Source organism: Falco peregrinus, chromosome 7, assembly GCF_023634155.1.
Source record: "Falco peregrinus isolate bFalPer1 chromosome 7, bFalPer1.pri, whole genome shotgun sequence".
Lineage (NCBI taxonomy): Eukaryota > Metazoa > Chordata > Aves > Falconiformes > Falconidae > Falco > Falco peregrinus.
In genome coordinates, this window is record NC_073727.1 from 4,589,241 (window position 1) to 4,600,004 (window position 10,764).

Sequence of the window (10,764 nt, forward strand, 5' to 3'; positions counted from 1 at the left end):
CTATGTAGCTACACCCCCTCAGTATCCCCCTTTGCCACTTCAATCAACACCCTGATCCTTTCCATGCTGTATGGCAGACATTTTTGACCCTCAGGTTAGCAATGGTACCACAGTTAAGGTACGAACCTCTGAAGATGCACCTGTAGCATCCCGAGACAGCGCACTGCATCCATTGGGCAAGCTCCAGTACTGCAGAGCACCAGTGTGCATGCAGTTTGCCTGCTAATAGAGAATGGTGCATATGATGCTACTGCAAGAGGGAGATCTTTCTGTCTTGAGAGTACTTCAGAAGCTCTACTCCTACAACAACAAAAAAAAAAGCCCGTGCCCATAAATAGCCCTCCCCCCCCCGGCACTGCCTTTCATCCTTGTAGTAACAGACCTACTGGGTTTTTTCTCCATTTTAGCAGAGCTCCCTCCAGGCCCACTTGTAATACAGGTGAAAGTCAACAGACCTTAACACAACAGTAGAGTCAGCTAATCTTTATTATAACCCAGGAAAAGACGACAAAACTATTCCTTTAAACTCTGGAAAACCACAACTACTCCTTTATTTCACTACAGGCACTGAGGCTTTGGAAGCAAGACCACCCCAGCGTACTAGCGCCTCTCCCAAACAGGCATGAGGAGTAACTAGCGGTTTCATCTGCTAAGGCACTTTGTTATCCAGGGCCTGCCTGCTTGTCATAGTTGCGGAACAGGGTGAAGGGAGAAGGCTGTGGTTAACTGTGAAGCAGATGCTATGGTGGTTTCATTAACTTAAAACTTACATAAGAGATTAAACAGAAGTCCAGAGCTAGTACCCAGGAAGTCACTGATTTAATGCGCTTGTGAATTAAAACTCAATACCGTTGATGGGTTTGCTCACTATAGCAAATAGTGGTATAACTGTTACCTCATTCTTCTGTAAACAATAGCACAGTGAAACTATTTTATGATTAGGCTTTTACAGCCAAATGAGTTTTATTGGAGTCACACCCAGGAAGAGTCATAGTTCATACAGTTATGTTTGGACTTCAGACTTCAGGCTTGCTAATAACAGAGAACTCAACACCACGTTTGTTGAGACGATCAATCAGTTTTGTTTTGGAGAAGGCAGCTCCTGGAGAATACACACCACCTCTGTTAAGGAAAAGAGAAAAACATGACTGGTGCAGTGATTGAACTGACACCTTGTTTTGAAGTCAAAGATGTGTTTCTCTGCCTAAGAAAGAAAAAGCCGCTTTGTCCCATAGGAGAGCATACGAGGGATTTGGCAAACCGGTTATAGTCACAGGTTCATTTCTGCACCTATTCATTTCAAACTCAATAGAAATCATTCTGTTATCTGGAAATACAGACACTGATGCACTAGGTGCTACTAAACACCTGTGACTACATCCTTTCAAACTGTAAGGTGGGCAGATGAAGAGTAAGTGGCTTTGAATCAGCATGTGGTGAAGCATTTTTATGCAGAAATCCACAGGGTTAGGAGGTCTGTATTTTCAAAGAGAAAGTGCCCAGTAGGTTTAAGGGAGATCAAGCGGTTTGGCATGGGAAAGTACTTACTGTTTAGGCAGACAAGCTGCATCTTCCAGAAGAGAGAGAGCTGCCTGAACCATGGCAATTGGGGTGGCAACATAGCCAGGCTCTGACAAAATAAAAACCAAAACCAAGATTATATTCTACACACTGTATGTGGTTTACCTACAGCATGCTGAAGAATGATCTCTTTGGCAATGAAATAGCCTTCTCCATTTAAAACCAACTTTTTTACCTGGTACTCATTCCAAGTAGCTGATGAAATCCTTAAGATCTAATCTGGACAAATCCTGCTTCAAAGGCAGGGCTCTAACCACCCAACAGCCTTGAGTGACCACAGCGCAGTGACAGAGGGCTCCTCCTGACAGCAAGAGCTTTCCCCATCCCGTGTTTAAACTCAGACTTCCTCTGTGAGACTGCTGCATTCAGTGACAGCTCTAGGTATTTAAGGAAACTCAGCTTCATTAACTCCTTCCTGAATATACATTCTGGGTGTCTCTCCCCTCAAAGGAATGATATGAACGCAAGTATGTTGTAGCTAGAAATGAAACCATGCCAGATCTGATTTCAGTTTGCTCACAGCAGACTGGAGAGAAGCAAGCGTAAAGTCTAGGCTGTAACAACTGAAAACTATTAAAGCACTCTCCCTTTAACTGCTCTACTCTGCAAAAATGAAAATTGCAACAGTGAAAGGAAGGAAAGAGAAGGGCAAGAACGCACACAAATTGGCCATTTCAAAAAAACGCTAGTGTCCAAGGTGACGCTCTGCTAAGGCTGCTGACTTTAACCCTCAAGGAGTGCTTGCTGCATGGACAAAGGCATAGCAGTGGAACCATACACCTATTTTAGAGCAGAGAATGCAAGACAAAAGCTGTGAGCTGCTACTAACGTATGTACCTGGTCCTTTCACTTCAGTGCAGATCTTGACGTTTGGTTTGCCATTCTGGGGATCTTGCCCCTCGCTGTAACCCTCACCAAAAAAAGTCATTGTAAACGAGGTTCCGTCCATCTGCAGCCGACAAGACACATGGTCACCAAAACAGTAACTCCCTTGTATCAGGCAAGCACAAGTAGTAAATACAAGTATCTACCGTACCAAATACTATGAGCTATCTAAACATGAGCATAGTTATTTTGAGCTGTTGCTTAAAAGGTGCAATCCCATTAAATTTTTAATCACTTCCACTTTGTTGGAACTGTTACTGAAGTCCATGTATTCTCTCAGTGCTTTCAGTCCTGGGTTTTTGATACTCAGTCTCACTCTGCCATCACCTATGACAGGTTGAGTGCTGTGATCCGTCCGCATAAATACATCAGACCCAGCAACATGATCTGGTTTTTTCCTCCTATAAGTTCTACACACTTCAATGTGTAATAAAAGAAGGCATGATTATTTAATAGTCAAAGCTATCTGAACAGGCACACACAATGTGCACCTAGGAATTATTTCTCTGAGGCCCAGCAGCTGCCTCTAGATCACTGTTCTACCGTTACCATAACACATTTATTCAATAATTGTGATGGAAAACAGTCAGTTACCTGTTTCTGAGTTGGTCCTTCCTTTGTGAAGCGTCCAGCAGAGAAAAAAGCCGGGTACTACATAATAAGAGGGGAAATGGGGGGAGACCAACAGTAAACTAGAGAGAAAAAAAAAAAAAAAAAAATCTACACACACTCAATTCTTTTGTGTTTTGATTACTTACTTTTGTCAGAAGTTTTCTTCCAAGGCTAAACTTCACAAGAAGAAGAAATAAAATGCCAGCAAACATCAGCTTGATAACAGAGCCAAGACCACCCACATTCACATAAGCGCCATACTGCACCTGAGGCAAAGATACACCTTCAGTGATAGAATTTACATGAAAATTCTTATATCTATTCATCTGTAAAAATAAATATCCCCAAATTAGGATGCAGTTGTTTGACACAACAGATAGCTGTTTAAATAGGGCCTTAAACAACTGTCTTAGTTCTAAACAACTCTTTGAATAATGCTTCACTTTACAAATCCTACGAGAAGACAGTATGAGGGAGCAAGCACAGTAAGTAAGAGTGGGAAACCTTAAAGATGTGTTTTGGTATCCGACTTCAGGCTTCTTTCCAGGTATCCTCCTTTCCTCCTCTTTGTGCTTTAGTTTAAAGAGAAACTGAGGCCTGCCTTTAGAATTCTGGAAGAGCAATAGCAAGCCTTGCTCCTTGGTAGTTTCCAAGTACATTTTTAGAGCCTTATCTCACCTTCATCCCTTAACTGATGCCTGTGATTCTGCACAACTGTTACACAGATTGTGGGGGCTGATCTCTCAGGGAACCACAGAAAACAAAACCTAAACATCTCTTCCACCACCACCGCTTCACACTGCCTCTACTCTGCACGCCAGAGACCCAGGCGTCAAAGTCATCTCCAGATACAAGTGAGCAGCATATGGATTCTTTATCAGAATGCTGACTGCACTATACTGGCCTGACTAGGGTTACAGAGACTATGATGCTTGTGGAAGCTCTACTACTAAAAAAAGGCTTTGCACAGGAACAGAATTTAATGCATTTGTCATTCCCCAAAATCAGGAAGCCTACCTTTCAAATATTTCTGTGACTCAGGGCTTCTGTTCCCTACAAATACACACCCAGGAATCAGACAGCATGAGAAACCTACAAGAGACGCTCAAAACTATTCGCTAGCAGCAGTAAGTGAGCACATCAGGCAGAGTATCAAGCAGTATGAAACAGGCCAACACACCCAGAACCTGGGCCACGTCACGTCAGGCAGCTTCCAAAGGTGATCAGAAGGAAAAGCACGCTGTACTTCATTACTATTTACCCTGCTACAGAAACCCTATTACACAGATCTGCACTAAGAACACTTAATACATAAAGGAAGGATTTGTGTAATAAAGACATAGCATACTTGTAACTTACAGGTGTTTCCTGCAACTCTGTGTGCAAGTAACGCTGAGACCGTTTCACAACGGAAGCATCAGATCCCATGAATGGAATGCAGTACTGTTTGAATTCCTGACTGTAAAACACAAGTCCTCTGCAAATGGGGGAAAAAAAAAAAAAAAGGGGGGGTCAGAAAAAAAGTCCTCAAGTGTTAATGTTCACGCAAACCGAAAGAAACTGATCCTAACAGCCCTACCAGTACTGGCTTTTTCTCAAGCATTCTTAGGAGATCATCATTTCTCTCATTGAAAGCAAACCATTCCAAATTTATCCCTGGTTCCATGCACTACAGCAAGGTTGAATTCGATGACCAGAATAACACTCTTCTCACATTTCTTTCTTCTGTTCTACTGCTCGCTTCCGAAATCAAACTCAGAAGTTTGCCAGGCCACTAGAAGTCTCTTAGAACAAAGTAACTTTGAGACTCCATAAATGCTGGGTCATGTTCTTTTTTCAGTGAAATACGAGCTTATCTTCAATTCTATTAGATGAGCATCTATGTGTTCATATTATAGCTAAGTCCTAAATGCATCTTTTTAGTATTCAATGGTATGTCAACAATCTCTGTAATAGATACTGAACCGTTAGAAGACGGCATGTCTCACATCTTATGTTTCTTATACCTTCTTTTAAGTTTTGCACCAACTACTGGAACAGGGGTGTATCCTATCCTTTTACGAAGCTTCCTCAGGTTGTCTTGATCTGCGAGGCCATAAACAGCTGACTTCCAGGTCCCATCATGTACACAAGAACCCTGGTGACACACCATAAACCAGTCATTAATTCAGTATCAGAAATAATACAGTTTCACGTATTGTTTTCACATGTTTTCATAATGGCCTTTAGAGTTGCCACATATGTGTATTATGATCACATGCATTGAAGTTATATTGAAATATGTATTTCAATACGCCATACACAATACAGCCAAGGTGGGTTATGGTGGCTGAACGCCAGGTGCCCACCAAGCCACTCTTATCACTCCCCCCTCCCACTCTGTAGGACAGGCAGGGGAGAAAGTAAGATGGTGAAAAAAACCCCAACCTCGTGAGTCAAGATAAAGGCAGTTTAATAAAGCAAAAGCCAAGGCCGCCTGCAGAAGCAAAGGAAAACAAGAGATCCTTTCACTCCTTCCCATCAGCGAGCAAGCGCAGCCGCTGCCTGGGAAGCAGGGCTTCAGTATGCATAGCGGTTGCTCCAGAAGACAAACGCAGTAACAAATGTCCCTCACCCCTCCTCCTTTCTCTTAGCTTTTATCGCCAAGTAGATGTCCTATGAGACAGAATATCCCTTTGGTCAGTGTGGGTCAGCTGTCCTGGCTGTGTCCCCTCCCAAGAACTTGCCCGCCCCCCGGCTGCTGGCTGTGTGTGTGGGAATGCTGGAGAGGCAGCCTCGATGCTGTGCCAGCACCGCTCAGCAGCAGCCAGAACCCTGGGGTGTTATCAGCACCTTCCTGGCTCCCAGTGCACAGCACAGCACTGTGGGGGCTGCTGCGGGGAAAATTAACTCCGTCTCAGCCAGACCCAACACTATCTCCACCCCTTATTCCATACAATTTGCATCATGCTCAGGTCCCACATAATTTAACACATAGGTATGCAATTCTCTCTCCTAACCATCCCATTGTATTTAATTCTCATTACTTAAATTCCTTCTTGTCAACAATTACAACTTATACTACAGACTTAAACCACCTTTATAGCCAACATACAGATTTATATATTCTCATTAACTGCTCTCCTCTGTCCTTTAACAGGTGGGTATTACTCTGCCATTCTATGGACTTCTGCCACTCCTCCAGATGTTCATAAGAACAGGCTGTGACTTGGGCTCCATCTGTCAAGATGGGTGCTCAGGACAGGAGAAGCAGCATGTTCAACTGCTGGGCACCAACACCAGCTTGGTTTAGGTCATCGTTGCACTATTTTAATAGTGTCCTTAGAATTATGACACTATTACAATTATGACATACACGTATTATCGTTACACGCACTAAACTGTAATGAAACACACACCCCCCAAACAAAAAAAACAAACAGCCAAACACTAGGATTGCTGGCAACACACTATGTACCTGTTACTGTGTGCGACTCCTTCCCACATCTCTGCACAAACTTAAGCATCTCTTCATACAGGTTAACACAACAAGCTTTAGGTCGACAGACAATGCAAACCAACCTTAAAAAAGGGTGCTTGCTTAGGATACTTTTATTAGCTCCTAAAGAATAATGTTCTTGGACTCATGATCATCAAAGTACTGCCAGCTCATTCCTTCGTCTGAATTAATGTCACAACATTTACTCTAATAGGCTATGGTGATGTTATCATAAATACCTCCGAGTCTCCAAGTAGGTATAAAGCAACTAACCTCAGGCCCAGACTTCACCGTCAGAAAACTTTCGACAGCAGTTAAGGTACCTTTAAGGGAGGAGAAAACATGACTTGGCATATGCACTCAGTTCACAAAGCCAGAGCACGCTCTGCTAGACTCAAACAGCCAGCCACTGACACTGGCAGTTGAAAAGGCAATCTCGCATCTTTTTCTCAAAGTAAAATAAACATAAGATGAAGTTCCGCAGCTCTTTGAGTTAGTAAATACCAAATTTCTCATGTAAAGTACTTCAATAAGGGTCACAAATATTATCTTTACCCACTACAGTTTTCATTTGTCATATCTAGTTAATGAGATCATGTAAGTAATCAATGAAAAAAAAAATATTATTAGAAGCCATATTTAAATTTTCTCCAAGTTTCAAAATAAAGGGTGACATTGGCTGTGAAGACTGAGATGGGCTTACAGATTTTGGTAGACCTTAACTACAAAAAGACCCCAACCAACCAACCCACAAAAAGCCTGAAACACACAAGGTATCGTAAAACATTCCATTTTCCAACAGCCTGTGTTTTGCAAAGAATCCTTAGTTGGGATGAGCAGCAAAACAACTCCTCCAAATTCTGCTTTGTTCTGCTTTGCTCAGTTCCTTCAGAGACTGTAAAACTACTTGTAGGGGCAAATTTCAGCAGAGGAAGCAACAAGGTGGTAATAACCATAAAGTCAAAATAGGAAGAGATAAAAACCATCTGTATTTAAAACAAGTATCAGACAGCAGATCATAATCCCATGAACAACCAGACACTCATTTCCTTGCCTCTCCCTCCAATCAGATCCAGATTGAGTTTTCTTAAACTGAAAAGTTGATGATACACTCTAATGTAAAGCAATCCCACTTAATAGCAGTTTTAATGGTACATACAAGCAAAGCACTTGCGTACTCTTACTAGCCCTTCCAATGTGAAGTCAGACCTGATGAACGAACTATCCTCATTTGAGATTAGGATCGAGTACTATTTGCATAGAATTAAATCATCTCACATCTTTTCTTGAATATATTTGCCCTCTTTCAGTTACTGTCTAGCAGCCCCTAAAGAAAAAGGCACCGTGTGGCACCACCTACTGCACTCACCCAGCAGCTTCTCGGTCCTGACGGTAGGAAAAACTTCGGACACCCCATCACCCACTGATTTTCGAGCCCTTTCCTGCAACCTTGCTGGACCCACTGTCTCTTCCCTATGAGACCCTGGGCACACGCGGCAGTGCTCTGAGGCTTGCCTAGGGACACCCACAGCCGGCTGCTGGGACCTGTGGGCTCTGTTCTCGGTCAGCAGCGTTGCCGGGAACCCCTCCTCCACCCAATGACCAGCATTGTCCAGTCTAATGGGAATACGATTTACTGTTGAAGTTCTGTCTACTGGATTTGGCTGAAACTGGTCAGCTGGTGAAGGCAGGCAAAAAGAGACAGAAAAGAGCTTCCATGTACACACAGCAGCTTTAGGAAGCGAGGTGAAGGCATGACCTGCCCTTCTTTTTCAACACAGGGTCACGCTCCAGTCACTCACCTTTCAGCTTGTCTCTGGTGTACAGGACTCCCATATCAGCTGGTATAGAGTCAAAGCCACAGCTGCCAATGACATATACTCCCTTTTCTGCTGCTTTTTCGTTATATTTCAGGTACATTCCTTCCAGAAACTAAAACACAATCAGAACAAGTATTTTAAGCGGAACTCTGGCCATACTCAGTATTAGCCATTAGCATTTTACTGTCACATTATAGCACCCTACATACGGCAAACCACTTACAGGCATCTTTAAGACAGATACATATGATTCTTGTTTTATGGCACAAAAGTGTCACAGCAGGGCAGCAGGATGTGAGCTACACCAAACTCCTACATGGCATCACAACTGAGACTTGAAGCAGAACTCAAAAATTTTTGCATTTCTAGAGAGAACCAAGAGGCTCTCGCCTGAGAGTAGGAAAAGCATACAAGGAATACACAGTAAAGGTTGTTAAAATAACGAAGGCATCTGAAAAACCATAGCTTAGGAGGCAGAAGTCATCTTCACGTTCAAAAGCGTGAGCAGAAACACAAAATGTATACCACAGAGACTCCTTTGATGGATCCTTGGTATAAGGCAGCATTTTTCCACTGTCACGTACCTGGGGCTCTCCGCTGATGTCGATGCAGCTCGCACCATTCTCAACACAAGCTTCGACCACGGGCTCTCCAAAGAACCTGTACTGTAGTAAGGCGAGAACACCGCACGTAGCAAAATAAACCCCACACCCCCCAACTCACCCAGCGTGCTTGACTTAACAAATGTACCCACAATAAAAGCAAACACTGGGTGGCTATTCATGCTGCCAAGGGGGGCACAAACGGCACAGCACCAGTGGGAAGGAGGAGCAGCACAGTTTCATGGCCTATAACAGTCTGTGGCACTGACAACCCTATTTTGTAACATAAAATCACCCAGGCCAGTTTAAGACAGCCCGTCTCACTTTATGCTTCCTCCACTCATACTAGTAGCACGTTCCCTGCTTAAATACTCTTGTAAGACGGTGCCAGGACCCGGCTTCCAGCTCATCCTTCGACCCCCTCCCCCAGTTTCAAAGGGGCCAAGGCCTGACCCAGCGGGGTGGGGGCTCCTCTCCCAGCCGCTCCCACCCCAGCACAGCTCGCACCCACCCCGGCCCGGCCCAGCGCCCCTCCCCACTTCACAAACCGTTTCTTAACGCTGCCCGTGAAAGACTTAAATAAGAAACAGGTAAAAAAACAAAAAAAAACCCCAACCAAAAGCGCGCGCACCCACAGCGGCCCCAGCCCAACCCCCACCTGCCCCAGCCCGGCCCCGCACCGCTCCCAGGGCGGGGGCTGCGGGGGGCGGCCGGGCCCGGCCCGGGGGGCGCCGGGGGTGCCCCTCCCGCCCCGCACTCACCGGGCCCACGCAGTTGAGCACCAGCCGGGTCTGCCTCGCCACGGCGGCCAGCGAGGCCGGGTCGCCCACGTCGCACAGCAGCACGGCCACCTCCGCCGCCAGCGCCGCTCTGCCTGCGCGCCGGGCACCGCCGTCACCCGCCGCGCCCCGGGGCCGCGGCCCAGCCCCGCCTCGGCCCGGCCGCTCCGCCCGCCGCCGCCACGGGACACCGGCCGCGGCCCGGCACGCCCTCCCCGCCGCGGCCCGCACCCAGCCGCTCGGGCACGGCCCATACCGCCGCCCGGCCGCCGCCCGCACCCAGGCCCCCGCCGCCGCCCGTACCCAGCCTCTCGGCCGCCCGCACCCCGTCACACCCCCCCGCCGCCGCCCGTACCCAGCCTCTCGGCCGCGGCCCGCAACCCCGACCCCCGGCCCGTCACACCCCCCCGCCGCCGCCCGTACCCAGCCTCTCGGCCGCCCGCTCCAGCACCGCCTGCAGCTTCTCCCGGCTCCGCCCGGCCACGGCCCAGCGCAGGGCCCGGCCGCCCGCCGCCCGCGCCACCTCCTCCACCACGAACTGGCCGGTGAAGCCCGAAGCCCCGAACACCACCAGCTCGTAGGGCCGCTGGGGCGCCCCGGCCCCGGCCCCGGCCCCCGCCCCGCCGGCCGCCATCAGCACGCGCCGCAGTGCCGCAGTGCCGGCCCGCGCCAGGCACCGGCCGCTATCAGCCGGCCCCGCCCACGCCCCGCCCCGGCCCCACGCCCCGCCCCCGCCCCGCGCCGCCAGGGGGAGGGGCACGGGGCCGCTGCGGACGCTGAGGGGGGCGGAGGGGACCCGAGTGGGTTGCTGAGGGGGCCGGGGGGGGCTCAGGTGAGCTGAGGGGGCTGAGGGGGCTCAGGTGAGCTGAGGGGGCAGAGGGGGCGGGGGGGGCTCAGGTGAGCTGAGGGGGCAGAGGGGGCGGGGGGGGGGCTCAGGTGAGCTGAGGGGGCTGAGGGGGCTCAGGTGAGCTGAGGGGGCAGAGGGGGCGGGGGGGGGCTCAGGTGAG

At 47.9% G+C, this 10,764-nt stretch overlaps 1 protein-coding gene across 2 annotated transcripts; it reads right to left on the bottom strand.

Moving 5' to 3' along the window:
* Nucleotides 1-468: 468 nt before the first annotated feature.
* Nucleotides 469-10,437, bottom strand: SCCPDH (saccharopine dehydrogenase (putative)). 2 transcript variants are annotated; one of them, XM_055811055.1, is made up of 12 exons: nucleotides 10,181-10,437; nucleotides 9,740-9,852; nucleotides 8,961-9,041; nucleotides 8,359-8,488; nucleotides 6,830-6,879; nucleotides 5,085-5,215; nucleotides 4,438-4,555; nucleotides 3,225-3,344; nucleotides 3,061-3,117; nucleotides 2,419-2,530; nucleotides 1,549-1,630; nucleotides 469-1,122 (listed from the first exon to the last, which is right to left on the bottom strand). In XM_055811055.1, exons 1-12 carry the CDS (start codon nucleotides 10,389-10,391, stop codon nucleotides 1,017-1,019), a joined length of 1,311 nt encoding a protein of 436 aa, XP_055667030.1. In that variant the 5' UTR covers nucleotides 10,392-10,437; the 3' UTR covers nucleotides 469-1,016. The 2 variants fall into 2 exon arrangements, with proteins under 2 accessions (XP_055667030.1, XP_055667032.1); XM_055811057.1 differs by lacking the exon at nucleotides 10,181-10,437 and adding an exon at nucleotides 10,061-10,074.
* Between the last annotated feature and the right edge of the window lie 327 nt (nucleotides 10,438-10,764).